Source organism: Oreochromis aureus, linkage group 12 (genome assembly GCF_013358895.1).
Source record: "Oreochromis aureus strain Israel breed Guangdong linkage group 12, ZZ_aureus, whole genome shotgun sequence".
NCBI lineage: Eukaryota > Metazoa > Chordata > Actinopteri > Cichliformes > Cichlidae > Oreochromis > Oreochromis aureus.
The window spans coordinates 17,964,896-17,983,646 of NC_052953.1; the positions used below are offsets into that span (position 1 = coordinate 17,964,896).

Sequence of the window (18,751 nt, forward strand, 5' to 3'; positions counted from 1 at the left end):
CTAAATTACTTTAGTCTAGGAAAGATGATAATTTTAGTTATGGTCAGATGATTTTGATATTAACCAAGTGCCTCCAGTTTGTACTTAATCAAAAACACAAGTAATGATTTATTTACTACTAAAGGTAAGTTATATTTGTAAGTGAAAAAAATGCTGCCAAAAACAGTTGGTGAATGGCCTTTTACAGTGTAAAAGATGGGCATAGTTGCTGTAATGTCACCTATTGGTTTATACATTTCTGTTTCAGAGCTTCAGAAAGAGCATTTTGCTCTTGTCATCTTGGCATTTTGAATCCGTATGAAAGTGAAACCGCACGTTCTTGACAATCTCAAGTCGTTAGCTAAAGAGCATATCACGGATAATACTTTGCACAATATCTCTAAAATTAGAAACATCACGTCTCAGAGTGATGATGAAAAAATAGTTCATGCATCTTTTACTTCTAGGCTGGACTACTGTGATTCATTATTACCAGTTTGTTCTAAAAAAGCCTTAAGTTGATCCAAAAATGCTGCAGTGAGAGTACTGACAGGACTACAAAGAGAGAGCAGATTTCTCCCATACTTGCTTCTCTTGATTGGCTCCCTGTTAAATCCAGAATTGAATTTATAATCTTTTCACTCACATAAAAGGCTTGAAATAATTAGGCTCCATCTAATCTTAAAGACCTCATACTACTACATCACCCCAACAGAGTATTTCACTCTTAGACTGCTGGTTTATTTGTGTATTTAAAAGTCAAATGGGAGGCAGAGCCTTCAGCTTTCAGGCCCATCTTCTGTGGACCCAGCTCCCAGTTTGGTTTCTACTTTCTAGATAGTCTGGATCAGCTGAATCCTCCTTTAGATATTCTACAATAGGCCTAGAGTACTGGGGGGCTTCCCATGATGCAATGAGTGTTTCTTCTTCACTCATTTTTTTTTCCACTCACTATGTGTTTATACATCACGTTGCATTTAATCATTAGATATTATTAAATTTGTCCACAGTGTGTCTTTTGTCACGTCTCCCTCCGCTCCCTCCCAACGGCTCATAGCACATGGTCACCCCTCCATGACCCTGGTTCTGCTGGAGGTTCTTTCCTGTTAAACGGGAGTTTTTCCTTCCTACTGTCGCCAAGCGCTTGCCCATAAGGGCCATCTGATTTCTGGGGTTTCCTCTCCATTATTGTGAAGTCTTTACCTTACAATATAAATTGCCTTGAGGTGACTATTGTTGCGATTTGATGCTTTATAAATAAAACTGAATTGAATCGAACTGAACTGACATTTGGAACGATCAAAATATATGCCCCAACATGCGTGACTGAGACCATAAACTAGGCAACAATGCATTTATAAAGGTAGAGCAAGGGCCGTTTTCCAATTAGCTTGTACAAGACTTCTAAAATATTTTTGCAACCACAGCTATCGCCCCCCCCCGGTGGCCTTTAACAAGAATGCAAGTTTAAGGTACGCATTCGCTACACTTTACAGAGCCAGAAGCTATGCCAAGTTTTGTATTGTATGTGGTATGTGATACGTGTAATTTCAGAATAGGATTTGATGTGACATAAATACTGGTATGACTTCGTGTCCAAGGCTGGAATCTGGAAGTACACTAACATACCCAGTTCTATAGATGCTGAGTACTTGCTGCTTTTGTAAGGAACTTGTATGACCTTTAATCACTCTCTCTCTCTTTCAAATGTCATCAAGGCATGTCTGCGCGATGCCTTGGTGACATTTGAAAGGTATGCCTGTCGCAAAAAATGCTTATTTGTATCTTTGGTGAAGCATATATAACTCCAGCTGTCTGACTGCCCTTTCCCACTCAACCCCCAGCCAGTACACACACTCAGATAGACACACTGACACATTACAACCAGATGTGCCACACTCATTATTACTGGCTCTGTTTGGCATCTATAGAGCCATCTCTGTAATTACCATGCATGTTTCCATTATCAAACACTCACATATGCCCATATGCTCTCACAGACATTTAACAAAGCCACACGCACGCCAACTTAGTCCTCAAGAGCCCAGTCGGTCTAATCAGTGGAAATAAACCGAGAAAGAGATATACAAACAAGAGAGGAAAGGAGGACATCTAAGAACGAAGGAAAGAAAGAAAGAGAGCGCAAATGAAAGAGGGGCAGAGGAAGACAGAGGTGGAGGGAAGGGAAGCAGGAATGAAGAATAAGACAACAGAGTGACAGTAGGAAGGAGAAAAAAAGAGCAGGTGTGACGATACATATTGAGAGGCAAAGACACAGACGAAGTGAGGGATACAGGAGAGAGAGAGACAATGAGAGATGTGTGCTGGCAAAGCAGACCATCTATCTTTCTCTCCTGCTGCCATCAGCTTTCTTGACACAAACCCAGACAATTGGCTATAACTGTCTGTGTGTGTTTATCAGACGATAATACCAGCAGATGCCACACACACCTACACACACGCGCCACCCTGGGTCCTGATGTGTAGCTTAGTAGAATAGTAATCAAGCTATTCATTAGTGCAGTAACAAAGGCCATTACTGGCTAATCAACAATCTTCAAACTCAATCGAGGAAAGCTAATAGAAATTTAATCCAACAGCGCGCTTGAATATGGTGAAGACTGTCTGTGAGTGTGAGTCTAAGTGTGTGTGTGTGTATTTGTGTGTGTTTTAACATTAGACAAAACAATTAACTCATTGTGTTAAGATGAAGAAAAAGACTTTGTTGTTTCAAACAATTACAAAAGTGTAACAGTCGTGGAGTGGAAAGAAGACTAAAATAATTTGTCCTGGAATGTTTTCTTCAGAATCAAATAAAGATGGCACTTCAAGTGAAATCATTGTCTAAATGGATTAAATGAAACTACCATGATGCACCTGGGAGTTTGCGTTCACTCACTGTGCTCATGGGTAGACAATAGCTGAAGCTGCTATCCATGGCCATGATTCAGCATGTCAACATCTGCAAATTGATTTGGAGATCACTGCTTACAGTAACACTAGAAATTGTTTGATATGGTACACCAGGCATTTGTGCAAACATATATATATGTTTGCATATATATATATATATATATATGAAATACTCAGTCTGTGCATTTGCTTTATGTTCTCCATTTGAAAGCTTCCACATTAAACTTTTTTTCCTTCCTGAACATCTAAGTAGCCTTTGCAATCGACCTGTTATATATCTAAGCGTTCTAACTTTACCACTTAAGTGTAAAAGTAGCAGCCATTGATTTGGACAATCAAGGTTAAGCAAATTTGCACAGAGCAGACAGTGGGTGTGTCCGAGTGTGTTCATTCTCCTTCTGTTGTTTAATTTCTTGGCTTTGCTTTATCTGACAATTTGTAGCTTTCTAACAAATACAAATGGCCACATTTTGGTGCCAATAAAAAGTCTGGAAAAACTGACCTCACTCCCATCTCCACTGCAGTTAGGTCCTTAAGTATCTGAACAATGACTGATTTTTGTAATTATGCTGCTAACCAGTTTGATATACATTACCCTACTTTCAGATATCCAAAAGTAATTGGACAAACTAACACAGTTTTAAATATAAGAATCGTTTTTAATACTGGGTTGAAAAGGGCACTCTGCAGGACTCTCTGTCTTCAGTTTTGTCTCCAGTCAATACAATGCAAACCCACAACTAGTCAAAGACAATGTGCTAGATAAAGATGCCAAACACAATACCAGAAATGAATGATTTAAAGAACGTATTTAAAAAGTAATATGTTGTACATGCAGTGACAGTGACTGTCACTGAATTATGTTGATTATATTACAAACTTCTGTCACTTACAGAATATCTGCCCTACTTTATGTTATTGTTATAATTGGCCACGTGTGCTGGTAATTGTGTCTGCATCCCAACTACACTTGGGAGGTGATTAGGAAAATCCTGCTGTCCAGTTCTTCTGTGGGGAATTAACTACAGTCACAAACCAGTGCAATACATGCCAGGAATGGCCAGATTGCGCAGGTTAATATGAGGTCACTATATTGCTATATGGCATGTAAGCAAGTGAAATGTTTGTGTGTGTCTCTCTGTATGTGTGTGTGTGTGTAGGCGTGTACTGTATGCATGCGTGCCAACATGGAATTTCAGAGGCTCTGACAGCTTAATTAAGAAGACGCAGGCAAGTGACACAAAGACCCAATTAACCACACTGACATAAGTGGGTCACCATCACTGATCATCACACACTGATGTTCTGAAAGACACCTTTGATAAAATTCAATTTTAAATTATTTGTGTTTACTTTGTTTTTGTGTATTCTGTTTAATCTGTTAAAAAAATTAAACAGGAACACATTTTTTGGTAATTTTTCTCCCATGGTCTTATGCTTATAAGACACATTAAGTAGAGGTTTACACAGGTTCACCCTTAAGGTTACTGCAAAGACTTGATATGATAGATTTCTACAGTGTTTTGATCAATTGTTTTAATAGTCAATGTGTAGAAAATGTTGTTTTTTTTTCAACATCAGTCCAGCAAAAATATGCAACCTACTGCATTTAAAGACTTCTACCATTACTTTTTTTTTCATACTTTGTTTTTTCTAGTTGAACGGTCGCTGCTGTGACAAAGCGTAACAACCATGGCAGGAGTGCTGGGAGAGGTGTTTGCACAAGGTGATTATGACAAAGGTGGTTGTAGCCAAATTTAAACCTGCTTTTTGTTTTTTATAGTCAAAGTCACACATCAATCGTTTTGTGATCACATCATACATAGTCTGAGAATTCTACAAAGTATTGTACATAAAAAGAAAGACAACTTGGTTTAGATTCTTAAAAGAGCTCTAAGACTAGAAAATACATGGACTTGGGCTTTGAGGAAAAGTACATATAGGAGAGGAAAAAAATAACTCGATGTGCATTAGTGTGAGGAATAGCGGAGTACTCTCCAAGGTGTCCCTCACAGACAGAATTGGGACACAGGCGGACACCCAGTGTGACTGGGACAGGCCTACAGAGGCCACTCTATGAACTAATGCTCTTGTGCAAAATGGTACACACTCAGTAAACGATGCTTGACGTGCAAATCATACATCAGAATTTTGCATGTTACCAGTATTTCTCTAAATATTGTACTTTGAATGAATTCACAATTATTTGTCTATTAGCAATATTTAATTCACGTGCTTTTTACTACTGCGTTATCCCTCAAAACTGAAGTAATGCAACTAATCTGTTCACATTCAGACACGTAACCTTATGAGTGGCAGAAAGAAGAGGACCATAGGGGGAAGCAGGCAGAAGCAGGTGAAATGTAGGAGAGGCAAAAAAGGAAGTTGCTCAGCACTAAAGGAGGTCACAGATGTGCTGAACAAAAAGCCTGCATCGGCTTCTCTAGAGCGCACACATGCACACGCAGACACACACACACCTGCACACACATTATGTGTTACCGCTGAGATTTAACACAGGTGCAGATGCTTCACAGTGATCTATTAGACTCACCCTCTCATGTCAACATTCAAGTGTGGAGAGAGACAGAGGGAGGAAAAGATGGATGGGGAACAATCTCAAGAGAGGGCCAGATAAAGAAAAGGTATTTCCACGGCAACGGTGAGGGAGGAAACGATAGAGAGTTAGGGGAGGCCGTGATTATGGCGGTGGAGGAGGAGGAAACGGGGAAAGCAGGCTAAGAGGAGATACCTATGGGTGATCCATTAAAGCTAAACCGGCACTGTCAACAAATAGGGAGAGGCAGCGAGAGAGGAAGGAAGAAAGGGCGCCCGTGGAGGAGAATAGAATGAAAAGAAAAAACAAAAAGGTGATGAGGAGGAAAGGGAGGCTACGAGAGGGACAGTGTGATTTAGAATTTTATATGGTCTGGCCACAATTAGGGAAAGAAAGATGAGGGGGAGAGGAAAGAGACTGGGGTGGTAAATGAGTAGAAAAGGGAGTGGAGGACCAGTTGGTGAAGATATACAGTGGTAATCCATCAGGCCCAACAATTTGGAAAACATAAGAGAAATAAAAATCATGAGAGGAATGCATGGGAAGAGACGAGGCAAAGAAAAAAAGGGTAAAAGCATAAGAGAAAGGAGAATAATATATTTCTCCTTAAATCAAAAAGTGACAACACAAAAAAAGAAAAACAAAGGTATTTAAATGTGCATGAGTGTATAAAATCCACCAGTAATTCCGCCCAGCGCTAGCTTTCCTATCTCTCTAAGCAAAAGAAGAAACAGACATTACATACAGAGGATGGACTACCACAATGGAGGATTGATGGATGGGTTGCTCTTTTGAAACTCGGTGCAGGTGGTTGGCGAGTAAATGGGAAAAAGATGTGCAAAAAGTGAAGGAAGCAGAAGAGAAGGTCAGTGACTTGAAAGTGCAGTTCAAAAATGAAGGAGAAGCACATAAGAACATATAATTTGTAACATCACAACTATTTTGGAAGACAAAAAAAATATATATATATCCACCAGGAATGTGAGTGTGCAAAGCTTGAACCTTAAATTTTGCAAACACAGGTAGGTCATTAGTGAAAAAAGTACTATATCTAGTAGCAGCAACTGAAATAAACAAAAGAAAAAAGAATTCAAAAATATTACACAGCGGAACAAGGAGAAAACTACTCCAAGACCTCTTAGGACAGTGGTTCCCAAACTTTTTTTGCCAGGCCCCCTTTTTACAAGAAAATGTTCGCGCCCCCCCACCACCTAACACTCCCCCGCACAAACACATCCTCCAAACACACACACCCATATTTTGTTTACAAACTCCATTGGGGTTTATTTCACACCTCAAACATTTAGTAAACAATTAAGCAAATACAAGTAAACGGCAATAAATTACAGGTAGTAATAAAATATACTACTAACTCTTTTACGCTACGTCCACAACTACAGGGGTATTTTTGAAAACTCAGCTGTTTCTATGCGTTTGGGCTTTTCGTCAACACGTAAACGGCGTTGTAATTCACCGAAAACGGAGATTATTTAAAACTCCTTTTTTGCGTTTACGTGTGGACGAGGAATACAGAGTTCGTCACGCAACGTCAAAGGTATGTGCCTCTTTTCACGTCACGCTGTGCGCCACGTTATTGTTTACATGAGATGAATTGCAGAATGGCAGATAGAGACAAAATACTGTTAATCTGACTGTCTTCAGGTTTTACACGCTTACATATACACACGCAGTTACTGTCCCTCCATTTAGAAAGCATCACGGTGTGTAATTATTTTACGTGTAGTTGTTTTTTTTTTCCTGTGTAATAATATTCAACATTGCTATCAATACATTTTTCAAAAAATGCCTCTCTGTACAAAATGGGTTTAAACACATAAACAGCTGTGAGATACTGTTTGTCCGTGATTTGAACAGGGGGAACAAATACGGCAGGATCAGCCTGATATTATTTGTATCCCACTGTAACTTTACTGCATAAAGAGCTAACATCATGTTAGCGCTTGATTTTCTTGTAATAACTAACTACTCCCGAGGAGTAGTTAGTTATTACAAGAAGTGTTTGTGAACTAAAAATCAAGAATGTGGGATACTGTTTGTTCGTGATTTGGAGAGCACAGCGCGTGCTTTGGACATGTTAGTAACATGTCCAAAATGTCAGGAGTAGTTAGTTATTACAAGAAGTGTTTGTGAACTAAAAATCAAGAATGTGAGATACTGTTTGTCCGTGATTTGGAGAGCACAGCGCGTGCTCCCGACGCAGGGAAACTAATTTTGCAGGGGAGACCTACCTTGGCACTTGTGCAGGTGAAGCCAAAGGGAAGATATGCTTCACCATATTTTCCTGTCTTTGGCTTGGAAGGAAGTTGGTTTGGAAACATATTTGGCGATGCTTCATCTCCTGCTTTGCGTTTGTGTGGGAGCCCCATCAAAAACCTGTCCACAGTGTCCAAGCGCTCTTTTTTTTTTTTTTTTTTTTCATACCGCGCCCCCCCTGCAATGGCTCTGCGCCCCCCCTAGGGGGCGGGCCCCACACTTTGGGAACCTCTGTCTTAGGAAAAGAAAATGTATGGGACCTGTGATACCAGTAATAGCAGTTGAAGGCAAGGCGGAAATTCAGAGATGACAGTTTTGGGTGAGAGTGTTAGGGGATGGAAAGCTGAAATGAGACCCTGGGCTCAAATCATTAGAGGAAGAGGCAAGACGAAAAACATCCAAATCCACTCAACAGCTCAGACACCGTCAAGGGAACATTTCCCCAAACAGATGCTGACCTAGTAACAGCTGGAATCAGAATCAACACCTCCAAAAATCAAAAGTTCAAAAGGTAACATTTTAACTTGCCATAGAGGAACTGAAAGTTAGGAAATTAAAAAAGATTAGAGTCGTTCTCTCCTGCGTTTCAATACCAGATGCTGTATTTTTGTTCCTGTCTCATCTGCAAACCCAGAACGCCACGAGGAAATATAATTCTGGAGCGACTCTGCAGCACACACTTTTATAGCAGCTATATGAAATATGGTGACACAGATTCAAGCTGTCATAATATGCAAGAACAAAACTGCCTGACTGCTTGACCGCAGTCACATGGTCGACGCCTTCATTTATTTATTTAAACAGCTGGGTGTTCCTCGCAGATTGATGGATTCTCATTCATATTTGAAACAATTATTTAAATAGAAAAACAGATAATGGGAAAAAATAGCTACATTTTGTTTACCACAACAAACGTTTCACAGAAGAGCAGTTGTATTAGGTGAGATTACAGAGGTTTCCCAAGTCTTTAAAGGCAGTGTAGCATCTAACCGACTATTCTGCTGTGAGTCACTGCTCAACTGATTGACAGGTTGCTAAATTATAGAACAGCCCCGTGCATGGTTATGGGTCAGTGCAGCAAAAGTGTTGAAGCTCTCTGTAGCTGTGTCTCCACTGCTTTATATCTCTGGACAGTGATGTATTTTGCTTCTCCCCCCCTTTACTAAGTACTTCAGCATCACTAATGGGAACAACAGAAGACGAAAGAGTGGGGAATGCAAAGGAAGGTGAAAGGAAGCAGGATGCAGAGAGGGAGAGACATGGAGAAAGAAATATAGATGACATAAATACTCGGGGAAATGTACATTCCAAACTTATTTATGCACTTTAGTGTACACCTGTAGTGTCTGACTCAGACGTTAACTCCTCAATCTCTTTTATACTCAGGCGGATGAGCAGTTCATGGTCTTAGAAGGTGGATGGCTGCATGGTTAAGGTAGTATTTAAAAGCGACAAAGTAAAAGTTGAAAATGTATTTAATTAGGAAAAACAAGGTTTTTAACTCTTAACATTGTATCGTTTGGCTTTTAATAGTTGTACATACCGAAAGCAGGTACCTAACAAAGGGAGTCTGTGTAGATATATAAAAAAGAAATGTGTGTGGATGTGTACACAGGCAGTACATGTTACAAGTGGGAAGCTAACCCTTTTCATACTTTTACAGCACAGTGTTTGTATGCGGATGTCAAAGCTGATTCACTGTACAGTGTAGGAGTACTGATGACACTCTATAATCATTAAAGCATGAAGAGGCTCTGAGCTGATTGGGGGCATGCTAATCCTTTTTAATTGACTCTCCAGCTCTCCAGTGTTATTAAAACCACCAAGTAACAAAATCAGCTTTGTTTTATTAGCCTGGTCAGCTGAGCAATTAGAGGCCTTTCCGTTATTTGTGTTGGATTTTGTTGATGGATGCATGGAGTAGGAAAATGGCGTATTTGCCTGGCTGCCTTTGTCTGGAAAAAATTTGATATTAAATACAATGACCGTTTTTAATTACATACAGATTTCATACATACACAGTTTAATAGAGGTAATGAATGTATTTGACTTCAACGCCAGAGATTTATCATCATTTCTCTCAGTTTGCAGTGACTAATGTTGGCTTTTTAAAAACCTTGACAATATTTTTTCTCTACAAACGGCCACTAGAATGTTACCTTTCAATTGATAATCCAGGAACACATAATTGACTTACCAAAGTGATTACTTATTCCATGCACATTTGCCAAAGTTATAAGAACAAACGGATATAATATTGTTCCTATGAAAACAAATGAGTCCAGCCATTGAAAATAACATTTTAGAAGAATAATGTTTGTCAATGCTCCATCTTTGAAGGTACATTTTTCCAAAAGCTGTCATTCAAAATGAAGCAGTGATTTTAATCTAAAAACAAGGAGCAGATGTTATTATGGGCAACATTTTTGTTCTTTATGGGATCCTGAAGAAGCATAGAAGCACTCTTTCTCTAAGGGCAGTAATCTGGCACCTTCTTCTAACACCAGGAAACCATGGATTATGCCAAAAGCGTCTTGGCATAGTGTTTGATTAGTTAATGTGTGAGAAGTATCATGGTTAATAAAGTTGAGCAAAAATGTATTCATATTTGATTTAACACCATTAAACATACAAATAGTATTAAAGGGTCACTGCAGTAATGTTTTAGACAATCGGACAGTTTCAGATCATGAATCTTTGGAAATGATATTTTCTGCTAATGATTACACAGTCATCATCTAATGATAATTGCTATTTCATGAGAAGATGAATTTATAATACATAAAAAAAGGAAAACATATGAAGTGCACTGACAATGACCCCCTTTAGTAACTCACAAGACTACTTAACTGAATAGTTATGCAAGTAAAAAGCAATTAATTGGTAGCAATTATTTAAAAGCCGTGGCTTATTAAGTGTTTTCCAGCTTAAGTCCCAACTGAGGAATTTACTGTCCCAATTGCTCTTGTAGTTAAGTACATAAAATTATCTGACAACTTTTCCAAGCAGCAGGACTGAGAAGTATTTTTAGGTCCTAAATGATTTCATGTTCATTAAATATTTATGGAAATGACTAGAACCCTTTTGTAGATGTTATGGATTCATGTGAGCAACTTTACAAGTGTAAAAGTTTTCTGTGGTCTTGAAAACTTACAAGGTCTAACAACTTATAAAACCTGACAGAACAGAAGAGAGTTTTGTTATTTGACACCGTTGCACCCCGTGTCAAAACTGTGTGTTCATTCATCCATGACAACACTGTCAAGGATTGCCGAGGGCAGCATGGGTAGCTGTCTGACAATGCAGTACACTCTAGACTGTCATGCCACCATCAATCCACAGCTTTGTCTCGAACTATGTCAAGAAAGACAGGGTGCATGAGGAAGACTGAGAGACTGTGATAGTGACAGAGAGAGACAAAGTGAAAAGACAGCACGAGAACGAGAGTCAACAAAAACTGTTGGAAGCATTAAAGAGACAAAAACAGAAATTCACACAGAATAACAAAAGTGGCAGACACTGACAAAACAGCAAGGCATAATAGCAAAATAACAGAGATGAGAAACCAGAGATGGGAAAATCTTAGAGATTTTCTAAGAAATGGAGTAAATGAATCGAAAATAGTCACGAAAATGCAAAAAAATGCTGACACCAGAGCTTTTTTTTTTTTTTTTAATGAGTTAACTAAAGCGTTTGGCGAGGTAAAGAAATGAGAGAGGTGGTTTTCCTAATCTGAGATGTGTGGAGGGATCTACACAAAAGCCTTCATTATGTCCTCTCCTCAACCTTCGGTACCATACATACAAGTCCCAGATTCAAAAAGACTCAAACCTCAGACCACATGGAGCTAAAGCTACACTGCTGGCCTGCATACTTCCTGTACTCTCTAAGGGGGGGAGAAAAAGATGCAGGTTAAGTTGTCAAAAGCAAAATATAGAGTTGCTGTACCTAATGAGAAGCTTGACTATTTGAATGTTGATTGATAGTTTCCGTAAATGGCCCAGATGACGGACGAATATACTGTAAATGCTTATAGTTACAGTACAGTCACTCTGAGAGCTGAAAAAGCACAAGTCTAAACGTTGTGCGAAAAAAGCCAAGATAAACATTGTGGTTTCGTATTTTTATAAAACAGTTCCAGTCACAATCTGGCGACAGTTCGTGCGCTCCGAAATGAGCTCAAACACAGGAAAAGGAAGAAAAGCTGAAAGAATGTTTTCAAAAAAACAAAACAATTTGTTTGCAGTATATTTTGTGAAGCAAATTCTGTATATTAGCGTCTCAAGGTCTAGTTAGAACCAGCGATTGGAACCAAATGGAAATGAACTGAGAAAACAAGCCAGAGATAAACTAATTTTAAAACTGCATAAAAGCAGAGAGTAGTCAACAGAATAGCACAGAGGGAGTCTGATAAGCAATGCTGAGGTTTAGCAATGGAAAAGTCACATTTTTCCTCAGTTCTGCACAGTCTGCTGGCTTTGGAGTGAGATCTGACTAACGCCTGCATTTACTGACACAGCTTATCGCTGGATGAGCAGCCTCCCAAGGCTCCGAATCACAGCTTACACTGGATGTATATATTCTCTTTTCTGTGAGTGTGGATGTTTATTCTGTTGTGACATTTTTTTTTAATAAAATACAAGGTGGTTATAAAAGACTTGTAGACCTATATATAAAAGACCTATATAGACTTATTGTGCTATACACTCAGTTAAGGAGCATAAGAGATAAAGCACATTATGTATGTGTATTTTCTTCCATTTGTGTCCATCCATTCACGTGTAAGAAACCATACATCATTAGATGATGATCATAATCCCTCTCGGCATTACCAACGTCCAACTACATTACATGGACCGCCAAAACAAGATGAATGGTGCTCTCCCTCATTTGCCCCATTTAGATATTACTGCGCAATGATAGATCATCACAGCAGCATTTTAATAATCTTAACACCATTTCAATAATTCACCTAGGTAGTCAGAATAAAAAAAAGCGATTGCTGACTAATCTGAGGATTACGGTGATGATTTCTGACAGAGGTTGAGGATCAAGGTAAAATGTGATGGGAGATGAGCCATGGGGCTTACTATGCTAGCTCAAAGAGGATTAAGGTAAGGATCTATTGGGGAGGCAGCATTACATAAATTGTTTTTGTGCACAAAAAACACGCACACAGAGGCACGCACACAGTCTCACATGGACACGTGTTTCCCCAGAGAACAGCCACAATGAAAATGACTTTCATTGTTCTGGTATAGTGGTCAGGTCATTTTTTCTTCTTCTTTTTTTTAATCTAAGGAAATATCATGTTCGTTCGATGCTATTAATCAAAAATACACGAGTAAAAAGTGCCAGTCATGTCTGCTTTTTACCCATTTATTTCTCTATTACATATTACAGCATGAATCGCTGTATAAATTCATTTTTATGGACAATCTGATGCAAGACGCAGGGATATTTTACAGATAAATTCATTTTTAGACTTAGTCATAGCTTACAAAGAGTTGATCTTGCACCATTTAGCTAACAGAGGCCCCAGAATGACATCAAGAAAGCAAAAGGAATTTAAGAGATCGTCCACCTCTGGACAGGATAAGAGCATGTCTTATTTCACACTGTCACCTTCACTGTCCATTTAAAAGCACTCCACCAACACCAAAGCTATAACCTCGGGAAAGATTCTGCTAGTAAACGTCATCATGTGACACGTTAACAATGGCCACTGCGGGGCCTGAAATGGACTTGTGTCTGTGTACAGTATGAGTGTGAGAATGAGGTAGCCATAAGCATTTTGGCCACACCACGCCACTGATGCCTTCTGACAGAAAAGTCTGCTGTGATTTGCGTCACAAAGTTACACCCCGTGCACGCATACACACACACACACACACACACACAGACGGGTTATTGCACAAATGCATGTCTAGAGTTATTCCACATTAGTTAACGTAGCAAGTCATTCACAAAAAAAAAAAAAAAAATGACATTGACGGTCATTACAAAAGAAGTTAGGAACCAGATGCCTGTGTGTTTGTGTGCGTTGTGTGTGTGTGTGTGTGTATGCATACATGTGTGTGAAAGCTTTGCCTCCTGGGTTCACACAATCACATCTGTATACCACGAATGTCCCAGCTACCTCTCGGGAAGGAGTAGGTTATGCCTGAAGGTAAAACGTCTCCTTTCTGTTGCTGGCTGTGATAAGCTAAAACAACAACCTGGGCGATGCCAGCTGTCTGTGTATTTTGCTCAAGGACACTTTAGTAGGGAGAATTTTGGCCTGATGTGGACCTTGAATTCAAATGTCATGGAAGAGGGTAAATAATGCCCCATAATGCCATAGTGAACATTAAATAAATAAACAAGGTAATGGAATATGTACTTGATGTAAATGCAGCACAATATTTTTTTTAATATAAATCTCATTGAAAATTTCAGTTGATGACTTTATTCTTAAATTATTTTCTGCAAGGTAAAAAGTTACACCCACAAATGCAGAGGTAGGCCGTAAGCCATTATCCCTGTGAATAGCTCTAACTTATTTAGGGTGCAGATTGAGTGGTTAAGAATGTGATGGGAATTTGACAAGGCTCCAAAAGCATATAGAGTTACTGTCTGACATGTGTGTGTGTGTGTGTGTGTGTGTGTGTGTGTGTGTGTGTGTGTGTGTGTGTTTGTGTGCACGTGTGTGTGTGTTAGGGATGGACACGTGGAGGGCCTGTCACCACACACTGATGTGTTTATTTCACTGCAGCTGGGGTAATCACTCACACTGAGACAGACGCAGACAGGCAAACACACAAATATTCACACACACACTAATTCATATCCCCACCTGCTATGTGCAGTCAACTGGCTTTGCCTGGCCTTTGGGGTCACTCCAACCCTTTCATGTTTCAAGACAACGACCTCTGCGAAAAACCTTTGTATGAACCATACAGTGCCTCAGGTTTTTATTTGAAATAGCTGCTTAATTTCAACAGCAAGAAACTTTGCTGATGACTCCACGCTCTAGTTTTAGATACAGAAAAATATGAAATAAACTGGAAGCGCTTTTCATTGAACCTTGTGCTGCACCTGTTGCGATTTTCCTGAATTTACTGTCTGTGTCCGTAAAGCCTTTCCTGTTGAACTGCTGAACCCTCCTTGCTGATTCCAGTAGCTTTCCATCAGCTTTTAAAGGCTTTCTATCACAGTCTAAAGAGATTTAGATGTGTCTCAAGGAATTCACAATGCTTCAAATGGGAGCTTTAGACTGAAAGAGAGGAGAAAAAAACATGTAGAGGAGACTAACTGTTGACAAGAGCAGTACTGTCAGAGAAATGTGAAAAGGTTGTAATAGCACAGCGGTGTACAGACATTTTCTTTCCACTCTCGGATTAGGTTGACCCTGACCTCTCAAGGCTAGCCGTCAGGCAGCAGTTAAAATGATCGCCGGCTAATCTCTTTCTTAGTATATGTCCCATAATACTTTGTGTGTGTGTGTGCGCATTCCAATGCTGTATCTGCACTCATATTTGTCCTAATGTATAGGTAACTCTCTATATAATCATGTATTGACTTGATGAATATCAATGTAAAATTTGAGTTTGTTTATTTTGAGCGGGGGGAGGTCAAGGAGTCGGGTCCTGCATGTTGACAGCCATGCAATGCCAGCTGGGCTTTAAAATGTGGCTATCACGTAACCCCGTCGCACTGACAACTTTACAGCAGTTGTCAACTGGTCAACACAGCAAGCACTTATATTAAAACATTTTTAGAGAGGTCACAGGACATCAGTAACAAGAACTGTCACTTAAAGGGAAGAAAATGTGGATGTATGTATATAAGAACTGGACAGGCGAAAGGGGACACGGCGAATGTGAATGGCAAAGAGGATACGAACAAAGAGGAATAGAAAGTCAGAACAGATAAAAAAGAGAAAAAAGAAAGTCAGGGCTACAACCTGAGGTCATCAGCAGGTTTTAAACCTAAATCCTTCTAATCAGCTTCAGCAGACAGGGGAGACAGACCAATCCATTTGCTCCAAGATCCCATTATGACAGCAGAAAAAAGAATGGGAAAAGGTAGCAAATTGAACACAGTGGAAAAATTGCTTCAAGAGTCTACGCGTGTGTATTGTGTGTGTGGCCATGAGATTTATGAGTGTATGCCTTTGTACATGAATGTGTTGTGTTACAGCAGATGTCCAAAGATAAAATGTGCTATGAGATGCAGATAAGGTAGGGCTACACGTGTGTCATTAATGATGAGATTGGTAACCAAGAAGAAAGTTGTCAGTGTTAATGTGGTGGTGTTGCTGTCAGCTACAATGAGTGGAAAGGGCATCCATGTTTGAATGTCCTTTGTTGTTCCTACTGTTAAAGTGACAATTCAACACATTTATTTTCTCGATTTCCCTCAAAAGAAGAATTACTCCTTTCTAGGAGCAGAAGAATACGATCACTCTGTTTTTTCCTTTCTTCCATACCACTCATTTCTCTATCATTATCTCTCTTGACACCCGTCCTTCATCTCTGCCTTTCTGCCACACTCTCCCTCACTCTGTATGCTGGTCTGTCTAAGTGCCTCCCTCACTCCCTCTCCTTCAGTTTCTCTCTCAGGGGAGCTGTGTACTTAGCTGCAATTGAAAACGACTATCAAACCCCAAGGATTGAAACCTGATTCAGAGACTCCTTATCCTGTACAACAGCTCTCTCCAAGTGCCGTGCTCCTCTTCCCCAGTGACCAACTAAATGAAATTATGTATTTATCCATTGAGGTGGGAACACAGCCAGATGAAACCAGGGAAGCAAAGAATGATGTGAATTGTAAATGGTGTTCTCCACTGTAGTTACAGCGCTACGGGAGTGGAAGTGACATGTGTGGCTCTTCCAAAGTGGGTGTTTACTGTGTGACACGTTTGATGAGTGAATAAATTACACATGTGCTGACAATATATTCGAGTCTCACAATATTATCTCACATAGTATAGGCAAGTAAGAGTATGTGTGTGTTAGCAATACATGCATTCATAGAATAGCTGGTCTTGAGCACAGCAAGTGTCAAAGATCGTGTATTTTGTTTGTTGTTTACTGAATCTGCATTTAATTTTCTTCCAGTTTTCACTGTTATATACAGTATACAAAACTGTGCAAAAGTCTTGAGTCATCCTCCACTGAACATTGGGAACTTCAGGAATAGTTCTCTGGAATTCATGAAAGACATTCAAAAGCGCTTCATTGGATGTTGGCTGTGTTTTGTTTTGCTCGCTGTCTGATCCTACACTGCTTCAATAATCTCGAGGTCCAGGCTTTGGTAGTGGCATTTCCTCTGAGAATGGGCAGGTACAAAGACTGGACTAAAAAAATGAGTAAAAAAACAGCTAACGTCCAAAGAAAATTCTTTAAAAGACCTTCAGAAAGCCAAGAAAACTGCTGCTAAAAAAAAATGTATTGTATCTGTGCAAATAAAGGAAATCAGGCCATTTTTCAGTCTTTTTTTTTTTGTAGAACTCAAGTACAGTAAAAGAACGTGCAATAAAAATGCAAATGTACAGGAATACAGACTAAACCTCTGTATTTTTCACATCCTCTACTCAAATTGGCTCTCTGGGGACACTTAACTCTAAGCTTAAACTTTAGGTTTTGGGATTATTGTTACCTCAGCGTACCGGAAAATTGTCAGTCAAACTAGGATTTAGGCCGTTCTCCTGATTTCCCCTGTGGCAGTTCAACATGATAATGCAAAACAGTATCTTATAAAAACATGTCGGATGACAAACACCAAATCATTTAATACTAAACACTGCTTATTCACCTCGATGCAATGGAAGACATTTACAAATGAAAGTTATCTTGACCCCTGCTGGGTTTTGGAGATATTAAATCTCATAAATTTAGGCTTAGTAATTGTAAAAAAATATCTATTTAACAAAATGTGCCAAAAAGGCACAAGAAATTTTTATTCAGCACAGCCTTCAACCACCGACTGCAGACGGTGAAGGAGCACACGCACCCATCAAACCACTCAGTTCTGCCGTCTGTCGTTCAAAGTTCCAGGCAATTTCAAAAAGTGTCACATAAGTAATAACTGACTTTTCAGTGGCACTTTAAAGTTATTTCCACTTGATGATTTCTATTTTTATACCTTTTTACATCTATTGTTGTCTTCATTCTGTCATCCCCTCTCTTCAGTCACTTCCTTGTTCTGCTCTAGCAGTCCTCCTAATCTCACGTCTTACTTAACATTCACTTCAGGTGGAAGTTAACGATAACGCTGCACATACCTCAGCAGCTGGGATGCCCTCCGGAGGGCGACACTGTAACAGAACTTCCTGCTCCAGAGATACTTCTTTTCCCAGGGGTTCTTGTTCAAATGACTTCTTCAGGTCTGGGGAGAGAAACAAGACACTTAATGCCTAGGGGCAAATTATAATGTCGACCAGACAGCATGCAAGGCCATTTGGCAAAAAAGCCTCCTTTGATTCAGCAGTTAGGGAAACCATTTTAGCGATAATGCTCTGTTAGTGTAAAGCAGGGACATTACCTAATTTTGACATAACAATGACACAGTAATTATGAAGCCGAGGGTGTTTGAAGACAGCAAACATCAGCTGACTTCTCACACTCTTCAGTCCACAACAAGAAAAAACACTTAGTTACCTTAGTTTGCTCAAGGATGCACATAGACACACTCACACACTTACACACGCATACATATTAACTGCAACAAGTACAGTCACTGCTCCACATACTTTCAAACGCTTTAGCTTCACACATTAAACTCAGTCTGCAATGCACAATGTTTAACCTTGCTTTCCTCCCATACAGATTTCTGAAAGCGGAGGAATCTCCAACAGGCCAAAGACAATAAATGATTCAAGCTAATGGTTCACATGCCATTATAAATGACAGCATTACAAAGCAGCATGGAATGTGCTGCTGGTTCTTTCACTGAATGTTTCAGAAAGGACTCTGCTGTTTTCATTTTGAGGAAGGAAAAAAACCAAAAAGCTCAGAGTAGACGACTTTAGGACAACGAACCAGG

At 39.5% G+C, this 18,751-nt stretch overlaps 1 protein-coding gene across 3 annotated transcripts in view; it reads right to left on the reverse strand.

Annotated features, from left to right (window-relative positions):
• LOC116311870 (netrin receptor UNC5C) overlaps positions 1 to 18,751 on the reverse strand; it is a 196,888-nt gene that overhangs the window by 47,013 nt on the left and 131,124 nt on the right. For all 3 annotated transcript variants that reach the window (XM_039620757.1, XM_031729085.2, XM_039620756.1), the window contains exon 4: positions 17,991 to 18,094. In XM_039620757.1, coding sequence (XP_039476691.1) covers positions 17,991 to 18,094 — 104 coding nt within the window. The remainder of the gene's footprint in view (positions 1 to 17,990; positions 18,095 to 18,751) is intronic.